This window comes from Phaethon lepturus, unplaced genomic scaffold (genome assembly GCF_000687285.1).
Source record: "Phaethon lepturus isolate BGI_N335 unplaced genomic scaffold, ASM68728v1 scaffold6054, whole genome shotgun sequence".
NCBI lineage: Eukaryota > Metazoa > Chordata > Aves > Phaethontiformes > Phaethontidae > Phaethon > Phaethon lepturus.
In genome coordinates, this window is record NW_010532564.1 from 42,142 (window position 1) to 65,121 (window position 22,980).

The 22,980-nt window shown below is 39.5% G+C and overlaps 1 protein-coding gene across 1 annotated transcript in view; it reads right to left on the minus strand.

The window, feature by feature from the left end:
* Positions 1-22,980, minus strand: part of TTC39A (tetratricopeptide repeat domain 39A) — a 33,556-nt gene that overhangs the window by 4,235 nt on the left and 6,341 nt on the right. Inside the window, exons 2-14 of the mRNA XM_010284868.1 lie at positions 21,595-21,726; positions 20,820-20,896; positions 20,219-20,286; positions 16,969-17,033; positions 15,883-15,982; positions 14,694-14,759; positions 8,243-8,351; positions 7,535-7,602; positions 7,345-7,404; positions 6,409-6,570; positions 4,723-4,814; positions 3,575-3,695; positions 1,205-1,316 (exon numbers count right to left, since the gene is read on the minus strand). Coding sequence (XP_010283170.1) covers positions 1,205-1,316; positions 3,575-3,695; positions 4,723-4,814; positions 6,409-6,570; positions 7,345-7,404; positions 7,535-7,602; positions 8,243-8,351; positions 14,694-14,759; positions 15,883-15,982; positions 16,969-17,033; positions 20,219-20,286; positions 20,820-20,896; positions 21,595-21,726 — 1,232 coding nt within the window. The remainder of the gene's footprint in view (positions 1-1,204; positions 1,317-3,574; positions 3,696-4,722; positions 4,815-6,408; positions 6,571-7,344; positions 7,405-7,534; positions 7,603-8,242; positions 8,352-14,693; positions 14,760-15,882; positions 15,983-16,968; positions 17,034-20,218; positions 20,287-20,819; positions 20,897-21,594; positions 21,727-22,980) is intronic.

The window sequence follows — 22,980 nt, forward strand, 5'->3', positions numbered from 1 at the left end:
GTCTACAACCTACGTTCTGGCACCTAAAAACTAATTTCAGGTGTCCACTTTGGAAATACGGAGGTCTGATTTATAATCTCTTAACCTCATGCCTTTATTGCTCTTTAGTATATATAGCTCTTCTCCTTCCTTGACTTCTAGTCACCTGATCTATTAATAGGCAAGTGTTTTATCAATTCTCCACCTTTGGCTAAATGAAAACAGCTGCTCTCCTTTGGACTATGCAGTTGGAGTCACCTCTACTGCTAAGTCCCACAGAGGCACCTACATACAAGCAAATCCCAGGGAAGGTGCCCAAAGACTATGCAGCAAACTAACTTAGCAAGAGTAGGGAAGAGGGCAAAAGTTGACACGCTAAATATGTGTGCAGTGAGATGACTCAGGACCACAGAAGAGGTGTTTCATAAGAAGAATAATAAAAAAACAGATCTGTTGTCTCTTCTGGACACCTGTCCCATGAACACGTTCACATGTATGTATTTTCTCTACTTATAACACATCCTACAAACTGCCCTGGATTGTATAAGCAAACATTTAGGGACCTATCCTAGGCACAATTGTGCATATCAGATTTGCATTTCTAGACATTACTTCCACTAACAGTCTTCCTTTTACATCTTATATATTACAATGCTGCTATGAGCACATTCAGATTCATAATTTTATAGTGTTAGAGTCTTGCATTATGAATCTAACAGTGAGACAGAGAAAATACAATAGTTTAGCTTCAAACACTGTCAGGAAAACTCAAGAAAAGCATGACAGCTGGAAACAGCAAGTCACTATTCGGAACAGGCCAAGGTCACATTGTAAATTGACAGCACAAAACAGAAGACTGACTTGTCTCCTTCTATATTTATCCTTCAAAACTGAAATACAGTGTCTGAGGATAACAAAGCTTCATGATCCAAGAAATCAAGTCAGTGCATATGCTGATTTTGAGCTAGCAAAATAAACAGTCCTTTAATATATGTCAAACTATTCCTAATACACATCTGTGGATGTAAAATCACTTGCTACTATTGTAAGTTATTGCTATATTAAAAAGGAAAATTATTCCTATCTGCATAAACAGTTCACGGTTTCATTATCTATGTTCCTCCTATGATCAGATTAACTTTACTAATGAGTATCTCTTTATTCACAGATAATATCTTTAGCTATTGCACTGTAAAATACCTGCTTGAACCATATCACTGATTACCTGAACTTCTTGCCAATGCTTCTTCTGCTTCAATTAAAGTCTCTAACATGCCTTCTGTTAAATTGGGACATTTTCCAATTACAGCATAGCCATTCCAGATATACATCATTTCCTAGGGTCAGGGAGAAATGACAGCATCCTTAATTACCGTACCGAATAAATGCAGTTATCAAATACTTCAGTTTATCTCTGGATGATAAAAATGTTACAGATTCCTTAAATAAAGTCAGTTTGTCAAAACATTTTCATTGCAACTGAAAACTCGTTACATTGGTTTTCAGAACAAATTAGCCCTGGAAAACAACTGAAGAGCCATTTACTGCACACAATGCAAGGAGGATTGCTTGAACGGACTGCAAACACAAGATGAAGGCAAGTACCAACAAAACTGACAGACTTAAAACACTTAGGGCACACGGCTAACTGTCCCTTTTTTAAGGTCTCTTCTTGTTTTTCAGTTCCATCCTAGCCAGGGCAATAATAACTATAACTACAGTGTATTGCTTCCATAGAAAAAAGTATGAAATCTCAGGCCAACAAAACAAAACAACATTTAAGCCAGGCTTCAAACCAACAGAATTTTAGAGTTGAACTCTAAACCCCTAAAATTTCTCAAGTTTGTTTGATGTTCCCACAGAAGGTAACTTCTTTCTTATTCAACTGTTCTTAGAGGAAATTTTATTAAAAACTATTGGTTTAATTCCTACTTGTTATTGGGGTTCTCTCTTGGAGTATATCACCAGACCAAATGTACCCACTGCCACTAGCAATCACAAAGCTAAAGATGGAAATATTATATAGACTTACGACTGATCCTCATAACAGGTTATTTCTTCTATTTATTTATATGACTTAGTCTGTATTTGATAATGTAAAGCTTTTTGATAAAATGTCTGTATAGAACAGTACAAGCAGCTGTCAGGCTGGAACAGATGAAACACTGTGTTAACCCCAGTCAGTGTTGCTTTCACCATCTGGTCTCCATTGATTGGAAAATCCATGCTGAACTTACTGTATCTAGTGCAGATCTGTCAACACAGTTTTGACACAGAAGTGCTCAAACTTGAGTTTGAGTTAGGCTAAATCTCTGGGCTAAGACTTCTTTGAGGACTCACTCCTCTCAGCAAGTCCCTTCACAGTGAAAAGAAAAATCCTAGAGATGATATTCTGCACCCAATTCCACATCCTCAGAGTGCTTTTAACTGTTCAGCTGCGGCATCTGCTGCCTCAGAAATGCAAGTGCAGCAGAAACAAATGACACGGTGCCCGGCCACTCCAAGGAGAGCTCTTAGAACAGAAACTTCTTCTCCCAAAATCCCATTAGAAGAGCCCAGCCAAGCCCCAGGTGTGTACATTTCTTACTCTCTACAACCTCTGAAACCTGAAAGGCAAATCAAAGTAGCCTAATTATTTCTCTCATCTCAGTCTTACGACTTAGTGGAAAGTGTCCCCTTGTGAATACCCACGCTATGCTGTAACAACTATATTTCTTCAAGAAGCGCTGTGTCACATACCCAGCTGGTGGGCTGAGAAATGACTACTCACTGGTGTCTCCAAGAGGCTCTCCTTGTTCAGGCATTTTCCTAAAGAATATTTACTAATTCTCCATCTGTTTCTCAAACACAACAGCTCAAAGCACTGGAAATTGTTAACACCACTGCACTTGGCAAACCTGTGGAGTCAAAATCCTTTTATGTTCTTTTACATGTTCTTTGCAGACGGATTTTTGTAAATGCCCCATGAGCAAGGCAACGGGTGCCTTACGCAGCTCTTCTCATCTGGCCACAGGGAACTGGCCAGTATTACGGGCTGGGGGGGGTGGGGGAAATACAAAAAATCAACAGTATGCAATGGTATTCCAAAGTGGCTAAAGGATTTGGCTGTTTCATCGCAGCACCCATGAGTTGCACCAAACTGCAAACACTCAGGGGCACGTTAAATAGATGCTTAAATGCAGTCCCCAATTCTTGCACTGTTTCTTTGACACCCCCCCGCCCTTGTACCTTAATGTCTTCTTTTAGTAGTCTCAGTAAATGACACATGACAGAAGAGACCTAGGGCAAAGTTCCTCAGAAGGGAATCAAAAGCAAGCTGCTGGGAACACGCTAGTCTATAGCCGGAATAATGAGTTACACATGCAACACATTTACGTGTCACAAACAACTGGCTTAGTTCCCTGTGGCTGGGGCATGCCCCAGTTTTACAGCATTCCTCGCATTCATTTGGCTTTGCTTTGGGAACATTCCAGTCTCCTGCAGAGGTTTTACCTTAGAAACATGGAAAGATACTATTCTAATTATCTCGGTTTTATTTCCATAAATTAAAATAAATGGTAATAAGGGGGGGCATGTATGTGTATTTCTAACTTACCAAAGGTGGAACAGGCAAAGGAATGGGGTTTGAAGAAAGATATCGTCGAGCTTTCCGAATTGCAAACTTTTCTGTAGGCAGAGATTTCCCTGCAATTTTCAGTTTCAAACTGGGAACAATCCTGAAAGTTTAAAGGAAATTGTAAGGATTTTTTCCTCTGCAAACCTCTAGGAAAAAAACACTCAAACTTTAAAAAAAAAAAAAAAATCAAACCAAAGAGAACTTAAAAAAGCTGTTACATACTGAGCTACTGCTACTTTTGAGGGAGCTGAGCAATACACATTCACAAAAGCTGTCTTTACGCAGGGCATGTATATCTTAGGCTTCCTCTTTAGTCAAGCAGGAGGAAGAGGGACTCTTCCCCATCCAAAGAGTAAATTAGATGATGCACCTAACTTAGAAAGGGCCCATCGCTCTTCACAGGCTAAGAAAGAGGCAAGCTAGCTTTGGTCTTTGGGAGAACGGCTGACAAAACTGCTTCACTTCACAACGGATCCCAAATCCAGTGAAATCTGCTTGTAATGATTGTATAAGATACAGAAAACCTGGAAAGTATCTGTATAGTGTAAGCACATAAAACAGTGACATTTAGATTTTATAGAAAAATTGTACAAAACAAAGTAATCAGTTTTCTTTGGCTCAGCTTGCTGAGCAAGGTTTAGGCATTTTTGAGCTTAAACATTACAATCAGATTAACCCACTGTATTAATAATGCATATATTCACTCGCACATTTAACTATTTCATATTCCTCTCAGACTCAAAACCCCAAAATCAAGTTGTACTGATGTCTCCACTAAGGAGGTACACATCACGTTGCAAAATTCATTGAAGGTTTTTTATCTTACATGCCATTTTGATTAAAGGAAACAACTGAAAAAGAATGTGAGTATCACATGCAACAGCAGCAGCCACTGTATGGCTGATAGACCTAATATCCCATCTCTAAAGTATTTCCAGGCCAGTAGAAATCTGCTGTCTGAACTCAGGGTCCACTTTATTCTAAAGGAATGTTTTATTCTGCAATTTCTTACCAAGCCAATGCTGTTTGTGCAGATCTTCCAAACTGCACAATGAATAATCTCTTCCCCCAACACTGTGATGTGAAAAGACAGGAAACTGTTGCAACTGGGAGTTAGCAAATTTTACCTAAATAATTCAGCTACGCTGTCTCCAAAAGGACTGCAGTCATCTGGTCCAAACATACTGAGATAAGCAGCTTTCATGTAAATATAAGTAGCCTGCAAATGCAATCAAGAATATCTGTACAGAAAAATGAATTTACAGCATCACCATTATTGACATAAAGCACAAAGCAGCAACAAAGAGGAAGAAGTTGCTGCTTTTGCTCACAAACAGATGTAATCTTACAAAATTTTAAGCAGGAGATAAGTATTTTAGAAAGTGGAATACAGAAAATATTTTCTATCATATATGTCTGTTTACTTTGCACCAGCTTATAGTTTATGTTCACATTCCAAGAACAAATGTCATATTTGTGTAAAGTGAATTTTTATTACTCTCAGGAATACATGCTAGGAAACTTATGAAAAAGTCATGCTCAGCGAAAAAAAATACTACTATGTAGTCTACGTGTCCAAGTACAACTTGGTAGCATATCTCAAATATTAGGTTCTGGAGAACATGAAACAGTTTTTGAAGGGTTATCAAAAGTACTGATTTCACAGGGATTCCTGAGCAATCATACATTCAGCAATCAAGGAAAGCAAAGCAGCAGATGACGTTACAACTCTTGCAACAGTAGAAAATAACAGTTGGTGAGTTCTTGAGTACTGCTTTGAGGAGTCTACAGTAACCGTAAGTTTCAGGAGTTTTCTGTAATATTTTAAGCTGTGATTATTTACAATGGAATCTAACAGTGCATATACATGACCATCTTTCATTTAGCTGACATAGTTACTAGGTTGCTACTATCACATTGCACTGTAGATTACATGCGAATAGGAAGCATCTTCTCTGCTTCTGTAAGGCGCACACAGTTTAAAAGGACACACATTAATTCTACAGCACTTCAGGATATTAAAGCTTTCAGCCAGGTGGTGCACCGCCGGCTGTGGGAGCTCTTCAGATGAATGCACCTGACTGAATGCCTTGCTGGAATCCCCAGGGGGTCCATACTGCAGTGGCCACCCGAGCGGGAGCACTGAGAGTTACTCTCACCTGGCTGCTTGGACCTCATGTTGGTTTTGGTTCCATTTGGCCAATACATGTAATGTGTAGTAGAAAAAAACCCCAGAATACCCATTGCCACCCCCCCAGTTTGATAACATAAAGAAGAAACAAACCAATAAACCTCCTACCAACCACACCCCCCCAGCCAGACTTAATGACAGACTTCTGACAGATTTCCCTGGGGCTTAGGGGAAGACCGAGGGAGGGAAGCTACCAGGGTTCTGGATGGAAGAGCTTCCCTTCAAGGGGAAGGTGCCTCTTCTAATTAAAGTTATTATCCTGGAGGCACCATCATGGCTAGCCTCAGTCATCACCCAAAGAGCTTATATCCACAACGTAATGAAAGAAATGGCAACTTGTGCCATTAATTGCAATGTGTTGATGACACAACCAGTCAATACATAGCAGAACACCTTTAACAAGTTGTTCTTTATCTACAAGTCAGGCCTAAAAGATTTCTGTTTGTCCCCAATCTGCTCAGATTTGAATGTTTGCAATTCACATTGTTCTCTAAGAGCCACAGCAGACCAGGTTTTGTTTGACAATCTTCATCTTCAAAGCTACAAAAAAATCAACTCAATCCGATCAAAAGTTTAAAAAGACACTACAGGGCCTACTGCCTTCCTGTTCCACTTCACTTACCTTTGACCAAGTGTTTTCTTTGCTTAGCAGGTCTGCATAGAAGAAAGCCATCTTCCACTGGCGCTTGTAGGTGAAGCACCACATGAGCTCCCAGTAACACATGTGATGAAACTGCTTCCAGTATTGCTGAGCCTCACAACATTCTTCATACCTATTAACTGCCTGAACACAGAGATTTCCAAACACTGCCTTAATGATGTGTAAATGCTCATACACCAGCGCTGTAATGGACTCTGCGGCTCCATGAACTGACAGCACGGCTCCTGCAACTTCCAAATTATTAACAGCCCAATATTCCCCAAAGTCACATCTGCTGGTTTCACACAAGAGATCCTTGGCTCCACAGTCATCCTGGTGTTAGCAAGTTTACCCCTGCTGCAGAGCTCCCCATTCTTGGAAGTTATATTAAGTCCTAAACATAGACAAAATGAATGTTTGTGTCTAGGGAAATTAGGAAACTAAAGTCAGAGGGCAGATGCTCAGCTGACATTTATTGTTGCAGCTCCAAAGATTTCAAGGGAGCTACCGCACTGCACACCAGCTGATACTCTGTCTCAGAGTATTTTGGACACACATTCTTCACCTCCCTAATTCTTTCACGTCTTTTATGACTCTCCACTGAAGACTGAAGGCAAAGGATTACCACTGGATGTTATTAAAGGCACAACTTGCTTCAGGATATGAAAGAAAATGAGAAAACTCTGTCATTAATACTGGTGTACTAGATTATCAGCAGAACTTGAGAAGGGTAGCAAAACAAGCTGGTCAAACAAGCTAGTCAAAAATTTTCAAAACTCCTATCTGTAATTCATAAACTATAAAAGACATATAGGCCAAAGCCACAGGAAGCAATGGCCAAAAAGGAAACATGGTTCCTGGAGGAATTTTTCTAAAGCTTTTGAGACTTACTTTCCCAAGAGCAAAAGGATTACTTACCGCATCAATATTACCCTTTAGTGTTTCTATCCTGCCTGCAAAAAACAGGAATATGGCTCCCTGTAATAAATAATAATAAAAATACAAGTATTCTATAACAGTTTTCAAGCTGACTGTACAGTCTAGATCTTTGTTATTTGCCAAGAAAACATTAAGCAATCATACCAAACTAAATTATGATTCATTTTACCTTTGGATAGCGAGCCAAGTAAGGCTTAAGTAGTCTTTCTGCTTCCTCAACATTTCCTTTTCCTGTCCCTAGAATGCAAAAATGCATGTGATAAAAATAGTAATGAAAGAAAAAAAAAAAAACAAACCAGGAATGCAAGGTACTGATTAGCCATCCTCATCTGACCAATATTTCAGTTCCTCTCTCTGATAAGTAAGGCATAAACACAGGTGTTGCACTAAGCCAGCAAGCAGGAAGACCTGAACAACATTGTGCTTATTGACTGGAAAACTCACTTATGTGCAGCCCAACACATTTTGTAGAATGCTTTAGTAGGAGATAACAGGAAAGTGTACCTCAGCAGGAAAGCTACCACCTCCCCAAGAAATCAGGGATGACATATACACATGAACAAAGTATTCAGGAAGTCATCACTCACAGCCATTATTTTAAACTCCCAGATAATGCACCTGACTACTGGCAGGTTTAGTTCTCACAACTTCCTTTGCTATCCCCATCATCTCCCTTCTTATGTGTTAAGCAAACCTCCACTTTGAAGATTAAGACATTCTCTTCAGTTATGAGATTGTAAAATCAACCACAAATGAGTTATATTTAACCTGATCATGAACAAACAATTCAGCAACAAATAGGTGATGGAATCATCTTTTTCCCCTCTGTGTCCCACAAGAACTAATCAAATCCAAGAGTTATTATAAACAATCTTACCTAACACAAAGGTCATGAAAGTATGATAGCAAAGCAACAGCATGGTACACAGCACCGACCTAAAGCTGTATGATGATGCTCCTTCTTGAAGCTGCAGCAGACCATGCTCCTGTGCAAACAGAGGTGAGGATGGCAAAGTATTGGAAACGGACCAAAGCTGTGTTTAGATAGTTTGTTAACTTCGGCAGCGTCATCTACAGATTGCTCACTCATCAAATTCCCAAAATGCACTGACATACATTGCTTACATAGCAATCAAGGATTAAAACACACATACGAAGTTATCTAACAGTTTTTCATGGAGTTACTGCTTAGCCTGGAAAACATCTGATGACAGAGCAGCAATTTGGGATTTATTACTTGCTTAACATAAGAGACTGTGAGACAACTTATCACCATCATCTAAGTGCTGCTAAAGAGTATTCCAGAAACAAAAAACCACAGAGTTTTGAAATGCAAGGCAAATAACACATATTGCCATTATGCAGTGTATCCACGTTTGTTGTTAGTAAGTGCAAACTGCATAAGCAAGTTAAAAATAGCATGAAAAAAATAAAATCTGCAACTAGCAGGGCAAAGGCTAATAGGACAAAAGGATATTTTTAAGTATGTTAAGAACAAAAGGAGCTTTGCAATGATGTTTGCCTGCTACCACCAGCGGAAAAATATGATGAAAGAAGAATATTTCTGTTCCCTTTGGGAAGAACTAAAGCAATCAAGTATAATGCTGTATTCATATTCAGTGAGAGCATGATGGATAACCAACTGTAAGGGTTCAAGGTCCTGAGGCAACAGCATTTAGCAGCCCGTTCTAGGACTGGTTCCGTGGTATCAACAGCAAAATATAAATACGCAAACTTATTAAACATGAGATCTGCCTGCTAGTAAATATGCACAGTAGAACATCCACTGAGTGCTGGGGAAAATTCTGTTTAAAAGTTACACTATGACTGCAATGGAAAGTTACTGGAACATGATGTATGAGACCTATAAGGACATCCTTTCAAACCAGCTACACTATAAATAGGGACCCGGAGGGATGTCTATCGGAGCCACTGCGGAAGGTATCAGAGAGAGCACTCAGAGCATGATCTCAACGCAGATTTTCATTTTTTTATGTGTCCTTGCCAACAGAAGGGTGTTACGCTACCTCAGCTTTACCACTTACTGTGCGAACTCTGAAGCCTCTAATCATATTCTAGTTTTCATCATACATGTACTTTCTCACTTAACTAGTGTGGTTAATTGTTTTCATATAAATACAGTTATTCTGTGATTTTTTTAAATTATTATTTTAATTACTGTTATAGTACATTATACTAGTACATATTGTGCCATTAACACACATATTTGCAGGTCAGTTAGTATGGTATCTAGCCTGGATAAAATAATGAAAACAATGACTTGTATGTCACTTCAGAAGAAATTACAAGACAGAAATCAAGCCAACTTCGTTTTCTGCTGAGAGTAAAAGTTTGATTGATACAGATAACTAACAAAATACGATATATTCAGCTTCTTTAAACTGCCCAGAGGAAAACCACAAATATTTGAATTTTTTAAAAAAAGTAGCACTGCAAGGTAGAATTAAGACAAAACATTGAGTGGAATGAGTTTTGGCAGAAAAAAATTCCAAAGTAGATTTCCAAAGTACATTTTTTTGAAGTTAAAAGTCATCAGGCCGGATATTTCACCAAGCCTTTACTGACATCAGTACTAGTCCTTACAATGTTTGACATCTTCCATATAATGTAAAAATACACGTAAGACAGCTGATCACGTTTGTGAATAGCACTAAGAATGACAGAGAAACAAACTGTATTAGTCATATGATTATTTGTCAAGTTAACCTCACTTACATATTTTAGTCCTAAAAATGTATTTTAATACAGCCAAACACAGAGTTACCATCTGTATGAACAAGGAATGCAACCCACACCTACTCTGTGTGGGACTGCATCCTGGAAAGCAGTAACCGAAGTACCTGGGCTAAGAACATTCCCATTCATCAGAAGAGGGCTGCAAATCTGGCATACTTGAGGCTAAATTCTTAAGCCAAGTAGTTACGCAGGTATGGGAAGCTCACCGAGCTTCCATAATCCTGTTTTGTCCAGTACAGGTGGACAAACAGTGCTTACTTTTCACTCTGTCACTTGAATACCCCAAACTTCCTGTATTAAAGTAACAATATAATCAGTAGACACAGTCTGAAGAAAAAAAAAAATCTAGAAGTAGTTATTAGCATTACAACACTTGCTTTCAGGCTTTCAGGCTGCAACAAAGCTGCTTCTCCTCAAAAAAACTTTTGCAGACTGCTTCTGTTATGATGAGATCCCCAGGAGAGCGGGATGATGAGGGTGTCACTGGGAAACGTGTTTTAGATATCACGCTCAGCCAGCCTCCCTCCGTGGCTGGCAGAGACAGGGGCAGTGCCCCAAGGAGCAATTCAGCACAGAAGCCTAGGTCAGACATCGTGAATCACCTTCTCAAGCACCTACTCCTTCTCCACAGGGAGCCTTCGGAGATCAGCCGGCAAACCTAATCAACTAAGTGAGGTGTCGTGAGTTGGGCAGTGCTATTACACCCATGTAATCCTCACTGGGGATCAAACTGAGCCTCTCAGTACTAAATCACAAGCAGCTACTACTTGAGCCTAAGAAGTAACTCCGTAAACAAACTACACCCACTGCTGCCAGTCACTAAGTGAGTATATTACATTTAATTATTAGGACACACCTTCTAACCATAAATAACCCATAAATACCTCCCACACCTATGCCATAGGTGATACGAGCAATCCCGGTACACCAGGAATGAGCTCCCAAACAAAGTCTATTACAGGGCTATTTATATTGCTACAATATAAAACACATGTCAAGGCAACAAGTGCTCTCCAAAATACTTAAATGATATTAACACATTAGGTTTTGTTTTCACACAAAATGTAAGTTATTCTGAAGGGCATAAGGTATAACACAGAACAGGGAGTGATGACACTTCTTAGACACAAATCTGATCCAATGTGATAACCCTCGCCTTTCTGTGCAAGTTGCTTATAACATCCCACAACCTCTTAATTCCCAAGACTGTCACTACATTGTATTACATCAATATCTCATTAATTTGATCCTTGTTCCAAGCCATCCAATGCTCTCTCATTCAGGACTCCCCACATAAGCTGTGGGCATTCCCATAGTAAATGCAGAATGAACAAGAACAATGCTCAAAACCATTATCAGACAGCGTTGAGACTCATTTGTATTTATTTCAGCTGTCACCAACTAAAATCCACCTACTTTCCCAAAGCGGAAGCTCTTGAACGATGTTTTTAAATCATTCTCTTTTAATTGGGGATCTTGACAATGAAAATAAAGCAAGGTCATCATCCATGTCTCATCATCTGATCACATTACTGCAGGCTTAGCAAGGAAGATGAATAATACTAAGAGCTTTTATGAAGAACAGACTAATTCAACTGGTAGATGTGGCCTTTGAATGTATCCCATGAAATAATTTCAGATTTAACCTTCATTTAAAATTTGCAGAAGAGACTAAAATGCAAATCAAGAAGACGCTTAGTAGGAAAGTGGAATTCCATTTATTACAAATTAAGACATCAAAAATATTCTTCAGCTCAGCTGCTTTGGGAAAAATGTCCTCCCACAGCAAAAAGTATAATTTGAAAGAAATCAGTTCTATCTGAAAGTTTTCCTGCCTTCCCCTGAAATCATGCTGTCATCCGGCCCTCTGACAAATTGCACTTCATATACAGTGGGCTCACGTCAAATCTTTTTAGTTTAGCAGCACAGTATTTGTAATCATCTATAAAATAAGAACAGGAGTAAATATTAGCCTGAGACCTGGCAGAGGGGTCAGTAAGCAGGGTTCAATGCTTACATGGGAGATCAGGCAAGGACTCTTCTGATCTCACACCAGAAGTTAGTTATTAAACACAAAAAGTCCAGATGGGACACATACTCCACCTACTGCCCAGGGAGTGGGGAAGGCATGCCTCCCCACCGCAGCGTACCTGACAGTGTGTACTACATCTCTCTGCCTACAAAAAATCTCTCATGAAATTGGACAAAACTGCATTGAACCTCAATGCCCAAATGCAGGGCCCATGCCATTAAACACAAATACGCCCATATTTTGATGAATGGTACAGGGGAAAGGAGCTTGAACAGTGAGAATGGCACAGCTGGCACATCTTGGGAGTGGAAGGGAACAAACTTGGCCTCGGGCTGCTTTTATACTTTTTTGAACTTATCCTACCAACTATTTTGAGACTCCAGATTGCTGTTAAGCTGATCATGTTGCCCACAAATGACTTAGGAAGTAATGGAGCTTTGGGCATGTCCTCATTTACTATCAGATATGACATGTCTGAGAGACAAGAAGAGTCCCTAAGGGCAAATCTGCTGGCTTCAAGGCAGATTAGTATTGTGGAAGATATCGCGCTGCAATTTTATATCCAGTTTTAATAAACACATGACCCACACCAAAAGCGAGCTGTCCTCCAGTGCACTGTAGTGCTCTCAGGTAAACTGTAAACAGCTCAAGGCACTAACCATGGCTCTCTTGTCTTTTGCACAGTCTGATGTTCATCATGAGCATTTAATGGAAAAGACTGCAAGATCAAACACAGATGTATTCAAAACTCCTGTCTTCTGGATGGGGTGCTGCACATACGCAAACTCTCCCTCTCCTCCTCTATCACTGTTTCTTTCACCTTCAAAACTCTTGTCTGTACAGCAAGGGACAGCCTTCTCCTTCAAGCTTTGGTAAATCACCGCTGGAAAGGATTGCAAATGCAATTGCAATTTTGTTTTTGGCTTTGTGCATCTCACAAATGTTAAATACAGAAAGACTTTTTTAGTATGTTAAAATAAATGACCCTTAATGAACTTTGATCAACGTGTTTAAAAAACTTCTTTTTTATGGTGTGCCGGTTTTTGCTTAAATTTACGGTAATCTAGGTCATGCTTCAGTGAGTTATTAAAAAACTGGAACAGAAGCTGACTCATCAAGACAAATATCAGCCCACTCATAAGCATACAAGAAATCCCGGAGCCAAAAGAAAACAACTGAAATTCAATTAGTGGGACAATTTTCAATTGCAGTAATAAGATGAGTGTTCAGCAAAGTATTCTCAGAACTGTGCTGGTACGTGAACTGCCCTTACATTTCTAGGAGAATATTTTGCTTTAGGTGTTCTTCGTTTTTGTAATTGGCAGGTAGAACTATTTGATTTTTGCCTCTAATGCTTGTGAAACTGCTCCTGGAAATTTTGAAGTTCTAATCCATGCTCTGCCAAAAGCTCCTTGCTTTTAAACAAGACATTTTATTTTCAGATCTAAGATCCTTCCTGTAAACTAATAAAATGGTGATGACACTCACCCACCTGTCACATAAGGTTGCAGCTCTGATTAAGGAGACACATTCTCCTTGAAACTTGTTTTGTAAATAGAAAGCATTATGAAAGAGTTAAGTTTTAACTTGTTTATACAGCTTTCGTTGCATTTTCAGGACATGAAACATTTACTTTACCCAGCATTTATGAAATAAACATGACTAGTGGTTTAGGTTAAAGAGACCATGTTTTCTTAATCCAGGAACCCAACTTTGAGTGAATCTCATGAGAACATGGTGGTAGAGTGAGAGACAAGGGCAGGTATGAAGTATCAAGGCGAAGATATTCCCATCAATTTAGTATCCTAGTTTAAAACAACAAAGCTACAAAAAACTAACACAGCAGGAGTGGCACTTTCTGTGCATCTGCCCTGCAAAATGAATCAGGTTCATGTGAGTTTACTGGTGCTTCATTAATAAACTTCTGTCCTTAAATTGTGTGCATGAACAACACATGTCAGACCGGTTACTCTCTAGGCAAAAAAGCACTTACTCTTTTAGAAAAAGAGAATTTAGGTGCCACACTCAAGTTACCAGTTGCTACTAAAGACATGGAGGGGGAAAAAAAAAAAATATCAGAAGTGAAATCGATTCCCTCTGCCCCCTGCAACTGGATGTCATGCAGGGACATTCAGATACTGTAATGACAGTAACTATCAAGTAAGCTAATATATTAAAAACTAAGAATACCCTTTTGGCTATGGACTTCTAAGCACAAGCAAAGCATAAATCAAAATACTAGTAACTAAAAAATTAAGTATGTCGACATCATTGTATTAGCCACTGTCTTTATCATGTTTCACAACTGTATCATCATGGAACGATGGTATCACAGTCTTTGAAGTGTAATAGTTCAGACAAAAATATAAAGGAAAACTGAGCTGCATGAAAGCATCGCTGCCAACAGTGCGCATGTGATACCAATCAGGAGCATTTCAGAGGGTTACAGGTAACATGAGGAAAAAGAGAGAAACCCCTGTGTCCATTTTTTAATTTAAGAGTGGGTGGAATGTACCAATGATATTTAGTTCACATTTACCTTGTTTCCGGAAAATCCAACAAACTCCAGTAATCTCAGAATCCGTGCAGGAAACATTGACAACGTCTAAAGAAAGAAATGCAACAGTTAGTTATGCAGTAATACACTTTCTGTCTCTCAGCTACCAGCTGCCTCATACAACTTTTCCAAACACAAGAAATAATCACGAATATTACTAAAAATATCTTTACATGTTTGACAATTTCCTGGGTAAACGTATACACCTGCTACATTTTTACATACAATTTAAACAGAAATATCCGTTTAATAGAGAGACCCTGTGTCTCCAGGATTCCCTGCACAGAAATATGCTTACACAGCACATGCTTAGTAACGCTAGTACTTCTTGGATGTTTCAGAAATACGGGGTGTATACCACACAATACACATTTGTTCTTTGTGCAGCAAATCTAGCATTTTGTTATGTGCCAGACTCACGCAAAGTAATGCAAGCAATGGGAAGCACCAGGCACTTTCTGCAGCCCATCACCTGAACAATCATGTTGCCCCTCACCATCTCTGGGTCATCAACCATCCTGTACCATATAACCACTCGCTTTCCGACCAGAACACAAGCAACAACAGCCAGCAGTGACCTGAACAGCACCCCACGCTGTTCCTGTACCCTGCCCCACCAACAGCCAAGTCACTTGCTTCCCAAGTGCCAGCTAAACAGTAAACGTCAACTGTTTCAGCAAGCAAGACAACAAGCACAGGCAACTGCTGCTTCTGTGCAAGGCTTCTCCTGGCCTCCATCCCAGTGGGTCCCTTCTCATGAGACTCTAACACCTCCCCTCCAAATGCCTCCCAAGCATTGGTCACTTGGCTAATGAACACCCTTACTGGAAGCTGGGCACAGGCACTCAGCTATATTCTCAAAGAACATACCCTTAGCCCATGTCAGATGAGCCATGAATTTCCCCACGAGGATGTGCAAGTGGGTCTGCACACACACAGCAGTACTACCCATGTTGTGAGTAACAGTCTCTTTATTTCTAAAGTGTACTACTATCTGATGTTCTTAGACCAAAGACTGGGATCCTGCAAGCGTCAGCACACGTACTAATCATATGGTTAAAATAAGGTAACGCTGATGTCAGTAGAACGTCTCAGGTATTTAAGTTAAGATCATTTTCAGGAGGTTGCAGGACTTCAGCTCAAGAGAAGAACATACATATCTGGTACATACCAGATTAAATGCTCCAACTCCAAGTTTTACACCTCCCTCAAAATGAAGATGGTTCTCTCCTTTGACGTAATGTGGAGACTGTATCAGACTGTCCAGCTCCCTGAAAATGTACAAGATTGTTACATTGTCAGTAAATAGAACGATTAATTACAATTCAGTAAGAAACTAACCCAATTACCTTGAACTACACAGTAGTTCAAAAGAGGTCAATTTGTCACCTCACCCAGGTGAACAACACGTACAAAATTTTGTTGGATTTAGCAACAAATCATTTCTGTCACATTACTATCAGTTAAAAAACATGGAGTCCTGGAGGTTAATTTCTGTCAAACAGACATAGTCAACTTGCAACCACATTTCTCCCTGAAAATGTTTCAAAGAATAGCTGTTTGGAGTAACACCAACCTTTACTACTGCAAAAAGAGATGATGGGGCAGTGCAGGAGAGTTAAATTTAAATTAGAAAATTTGATTTGAGTTTCACTAATTCCTGTATTGGATATTCCCTTTTTGTGCATGTTCATGCAAAAGAACGTTTTGTTATATATAGGAAAAGACAACTGTAAGAAATATTTTAGAATGGGCAGGTATATCAGAAATTATTTTTCACTTAGTTTTTTAACTTTCATAGATCTCAACTTTGTAGTGTCCCTTTACTTTCCTGTGTAATCCAGCTGGATCTGAACCTGTTTGGTCTCCAAGCTTTCTATAGCTATGTATTTTTCACACTATTGTTTTAGTTTATTTTGTTAATTACTAGGAGAAGAAAAACACTGTTTTAATGGCAGCCACATATTTGTGTTCAGGCTGTCATGTTTTTATCTGCTGGTTGTTGCTAACAGATAGTTGGGATATAATAATATCATACCATAATAATATCCCACTATCTTTACAATCCGGATCAACCATAACATCAATGTCCTTTGTTATGCAAAGGAGGAATTTGTGTGGGCTGAGAAGGGCTATAGACACGAGGCCCATAATAAAGGCCACAATACCTACAACAGTAATTAATTTGTGAATTGGACAACTCAACCAGCAGCACTTTTTACTGAAAGAGTACGCTTAATCACATCATTACTCTTACCTGTATGTTTGGTAACTGTTTCGGACTTTGATGCCTCCTTTTATGAAGCTAACCATATTCTCATCCTGTTAGAAAGGAAACACATTAGCAATAGCAGTTTATAAGCATTATAAAGAGCTTTTGTCTTCTTGAGATGAAGACATGCCTTGAATATAACCATCACAACACAGACAATATAAGTCTCTGAGAAACAATACATGGATTTAAGATGTCCTTTTTATATTAAAATACTTTTACTGTGTTCAGATGTATACACTTTATTTTGATGCCTTCTGTGATTAGTTTAGCCCCTCTGACCTTTGGACCATCTGAATTTGCATTAATGAACACAGGGACTAAGCTAATGAATGGCACCTAGGGTAGATGCATTTGCGGCTCTTTCAAAAAATAGCGCTCTCATTTGTCCTTCAGGACAGTCAAGATCTGAACATTTCCTGGCTCAGCACCGGATACAAGTAACTGTCTGTCCTCAGGAGTCTACAGAATATAGTTTCACATCCTAAAAAGGAAGCATGTTAAGTAAAGTTATACAGGATATGCTCTTTCTGGTCTGAATATTCACGTATCTATGAGATCCATACTAGTATGGCAACATAGAATCATACGATAGTTTGGGTTGGAAGGGACCTTTCATGGTCATCTAGTCCAACCCCCCTGCAGTGAGGATCTTCAACTTGATCAGGTTGCTCAGAGCCCCATCCAACCTGACCTGGAATGCTTCCAGGGATGGGGCATCCACCACTTCTCTGGGCAACTTGTGCCAGTGCTTCACCACACTCATGGTGAAAAATGTCTTCCTTATATGTAGTCTAAATCTGCTCTCTTTTAGTTTAAAACCATTACCCCTTGTCCCATTGCAACAGCCCCTGATAAAAAGTCTGTCCCCATCTTTCTTATAAGCCCCCTTGAAGTACTGGCAGGCTGCAATAAGGTGTCCCTGGAGCCTTCTCTTCTCCAGGCTGAATAACCCCAGTTCTCCCAGCCTGTCCTCACGGGAGAGGTGTTCCATCCCTCCGATCGGTTTTGTGGCCTACTCCAGACTTGCTCCAACAGGTCCATGTCTTTCCTATGCTGAGGGCTCCAGAGCTGGACGCAGCAGTAATGTTACATTACCAGCTGTATGAACTGAGAACTTACAGCAAAGTGTATCTGAGGTACCATTAGTTTACAGTTGTACCCCAATGACAGAACTCTGTAGTAACTTTCTGGTGGCAGTTTCTCACCTCACTCATCATATATAATCTGTCATTATGGTTTGTTTTGATACCTGATATTACTTTGGGATAGGAAAACTACATGTATTTTAGCAGACGATTTTTCTGTGATGGTATTTTAAGAGGCTGCATGAAGCACTGTGGAGAAAATAACATAGATTAGACGAACAGTTGGTTGTTTTACTGTTACTTTTAGGTAAACAGGGCTCAACTGTGCTCATTGATATGTGAACAAAGAGACAGAACCTGCCTCAAAGAGCATTCCATCCTCCTGTAAGTCAGGAAGATAATCCAACCAAAGTTACAGTTCAAATTCTTCCAGGCTTTGCTTTCTGTGAACTAGTGTAGGAAGCCTAATAGCCTGAACTGAAGGGCAGGGGCTTACTCCTGTGCCTGAAACATCACCACGATCCTGTGTGCTTGACAGTCACCATTAAGCAACATTATCAAGAGTGACCACTGAGGACAGAAACTATGCACCATAAATGAACACGTAATTCCTGATGACGTCTCCCCAGAGACTTGAATCTTAATCGCACGCAAACAAAATAACCGCAGAAAAATGCAGCCCTGTTTTTATTTGTTCCGTAGAAAAACTCAGGGTTTTTTTGGCAACAGGAGGTATAGCATACCTAACCATATGTAAAGGTTCAGTTATATTTTCCTTTGAATGGAAAATGAAAAGAGGAACGAAGATGGTTTTGAACTGTTTAAACTCAGAATACTCATAAGACCAACAACAGAGATAACCAACGTGAGAATAGTCCAGCCCCTGAAAAATCCTGAGACTAACTTCTATGTGTTTTCAACTGGATGTGGTCATTTACATAAAGCATTAGAACTAATCCACTTCAATAGCTGTTGGAACCAAAAGCCTTTGTTTAATTTTTAAAACCAGTTCATGTGTTCATGAAAAATTAAACTCAGAATAGAAGAGGAAGCAAATGAACAGAAATTCTTTGTGCAGAAGAGGACAAGAAATTATTTTCTTACTCTTAAATTTCTCACGTATCTATAAACATCTTTAAAAACAGATAACTGCAAAAATAGTGCTTAAAACCAAAAGACACTGCATTAAACACTCCTTTCTTACAGGCATAATAGAGATATTCTGAAAAGCCTTGCTTCCATTGTAACTTATATCACCCAAACTGTCACCAGTGCTAGAGACTACTCATCCTAAAGCACCAGGAACATGGAAATAGGTAGCTACACCTCAGCCATTTAAAAATCCAGCATCTCACCCTAAAGTCACCATCATCAGCACTCTAAAAACCTCCAGAAGAAGCTACTCTGACTACTGGTTTTGCTATGAAGCAGAGGGGCATGGTGGATTGCCAAAAAAGGTTACACGGTTCATAAACTATCATAAGCAACCTAAATCAGAGCCCATCTGGTAACTCCCAAACAAAATCACCACCTGCATTTTGCTCTCTATGAGCATCTTCGAGCCAAGAAGCAGCAGCTCTTTGTGAATGTGACTTTTATTATCCTCTCTGTATAGATGAAGAGGCCCACTGTCATACAGCAAGTAAAGACAAATCAGGAAGAAAAATCAGTTATTTCCACTATGATTAAAAATTTAAATTGCAAGCTGGAGTCCAGGTAAGCATTGCTAATGTTGATCCACCAACCAAATCAAGCTTCCTTAGTACAAACAGATAAAATTCAATGGGGCACAAAAGACAGGCAGCACTGTTTAGCAAAATGCATGTGTGGAGCCTAATATCTATGCAGACCATAATAGCTGTTCAAGAACAAACAAGTGAGAAAGCAGCCTTGGGAAAGCAAACACCAGCCTGACTGAAATTAAAATCTTGCTTGCATTCATAATAATGATAAACATAAGGGATAACAAAACATTCTACTACCTCATCAGCAGATAGTCCAGATAGAATCCAGTTTTAATCCAGATGAAAGTGTCGTACACTATTAGGGTAACTAGGGTCTTCTACCATTTCATTAATTTAAAACAAAGAAACCTGTACGATGTATACATTCCTCCCGCCCCCCCCAAGCCACATAGGAATCCATACCTGGAGGAATGTGAGTGCTGCTCTCTGAAGTAAACATTCAGCATAGCAAATTTCTGCATGAATTTCCTCTAGTGTCACACAGAGTGGGGAAAGAAAACAAATCAATCAGACAAAAAGCCATTAACAAAAACTTAGCCCATTAATACAGAAATATGATCACAAAGCTCAACCTGAGAAAAATCTTTTCTAAATGTGCTGTAGTACTTCAGTTGTAGACTACTGAAGTAACTCCAAACAGAAACGACACACAGTTACAGGCACTTTGCAGGACCTTCTCTGGTGCTTTCCAGGAATTTGTACATCTAGAACCTTTCTAGGCATTTCAATACTTGTTTCTAGCTGTTTCTTTACCAGCAACTTTTTGAAATGCTGAGTCAGCAATCAACAAAAACAGCGATTTTTGGATGTGGTGACATGACATAGCAATCACCAAAACACAGATGCAGCAAATGCCAAAGCAGCAATTTTGTCAGTGAACTCACAACCCGCAAAAACATGTTAGGTGAGCAATTCACCCAACTCACACAATTCCAATTGCAGGGAAAAAAAAAGAAAAAAAAAAAAAGGAAGAAAACGTTATGCACGTTAGAGATAATGTTACCTTCAGTAAAGTGCTCAAGGCTTTGTCTATGCACAAGGTTGTTGATAGAATCAGCTACTGTAGATTTCTTCCTAAATCTGCAGAAAAGTCAGTTTGGTCATTCTGAATATGAAGCATCAACAACAGAGAATGGCATCTTTCAGCTGGCCACCCCTACAGTCCCTAACATACCCCTAGTGCTCACCAACCCTCTGTCATCTTACCACATATACAAGCTTCAGCATACTCCATACAGAACTTAGTCATCACAGTCCTCCTGGGATCCATCTTTTACCCTTCATGAGCATAAACCTGTCTTGATGAATGAAGGGGAGGAGGGGGCTTTTTGATTTATTTTGTGTGTGTGTGTGGGTATGGATGCATGTGCGCACGTGCGTACAGAAGTGGGAGCACAGCTGACTCAAAGACAGCTAGCTACAGTACAACCATCACCAAAATGATAAGATTCTGCAGTGTCTGTAAATGGTAAATGACTTCCAGACACTGTGGAACCGGGGCTACAGATAGGACAAAAACCTAATTGACAAGAAAAATCAGACATTGCAGTAAACTGAAGTTTTCAAGACTAGACTGCTGAAAACCCTAAGTTATGTAGTCCGACCTCATAACTGACCCTCCTTTGAGCAGGAGGCTAGCCTAGATGACCTCCTGATGTCCCTTCCAACCTCAGTTTTCCTATGATTTCTATGAAATTACATGTCCTTTTTTAACCCATATGTCCTTCAAAATGTTCCCATGAAGGGACTATTTATTGACTGAATTGCTCCACACTTACTTTTGACAGGTGGCTTGAGCTTCCTTCATTGTGTTTCCTGCATTCAGTATGTCCTGAGGATCAAAAGTCATCATAGCTTGCATTTCCAATATGGTGGCATAAGTGAGTGCATGATACATACTATCTTTAGTTCTGCAAGAAAACACAAGATGCAAAGCACAGCTGATTTGAGTATATTATTACTTTTAAAAAAACACAAATCCGATTCCAGAAACTCATCAGTCTGATGGGAACTGGGTTTAAATAAACTAGAAATCAAACACAAAGGACATGCAAAATAATCAAGAAACGGTACTACACTGAGATTTGTACAGGAAATCATGTCTACAGCTCCAGTTTCAATAACTGTGCTAAGATGTTCCAATTCTGAGCCAAGGGTAGGTATTTGACATACATAAAGCACAGGAATTAACCACATGGCTAACCATTCAGGGACCATAGAGTCATGTTTTTTTTTTTAACGGCGTATCTAATGAATACTACAACACATTACACTGATCCAGATCTTCTTCTTCTATTTTGGAACGGTTACTCAGGACAGACTCAAGAAGATAAGTACCACAATACTATAACCATGGCCAAAGCAGAATCTTCTTCAAACAGATCTTCCCACCCAAAACATTCCAGTCTACACCAAACTTTACAGTTTTTTCCTCCTGTTCTTTTCTGCCAACCTTCCACCACAATTTGTTCAGCTTAAAGATTCTTCTGTGGGATTTCAGATGATGACTCTTTTGCACAAAGCCAAAAACTTTGGCCTTAGTACAAGGAAAATAATGAACTCCTATCTGCAGCCATTGCCAGCACCTTTCCTCTGGCAGGAAGGCAGGTTTACATATTGCACACATTTACAGCATTCAGCCAGTACCTATGTATAGTACAATCCTCTGCAAACAAATCAAAATATCTTCAGGCCTAGAGGTCCTATGACGATGACTTGGGAAATACACTGAAGGGCAAGCTCAGATTAATTCCTGTCACAGAAATCCTCTGTAGACTTTACTAATCCACCCCTGACAAATAGCATGACTTAGATAAATACTGCTAAAGAGCAACAATTGCTATTTCAATTGTTTACACTTTTAGAATGGATCAGATAGTTCTATACAACAGGGAATATTCAAAAATAGTTGCAGCCAAACAAAGATATCCTTTCAACAAAACTTCCACCCTCAGTACACCTATTCTTAATATGTGTACTTCAGGGGCTTGTTTCTCAAAACAAGGTACTTCATTTTCTGTCAAGGAGAAAGTGGTGTGCCAGCAACAAGCTCTTGCAACAAATGGGCTAATGGTATCTTGGTCTGCGTTAGGAGTGTTGCTGCCAGCAGGTCAAGGGAGGTGATCCTGCCCCTCTGCTCAGCACTGGTGAGCCCACACCTGGAG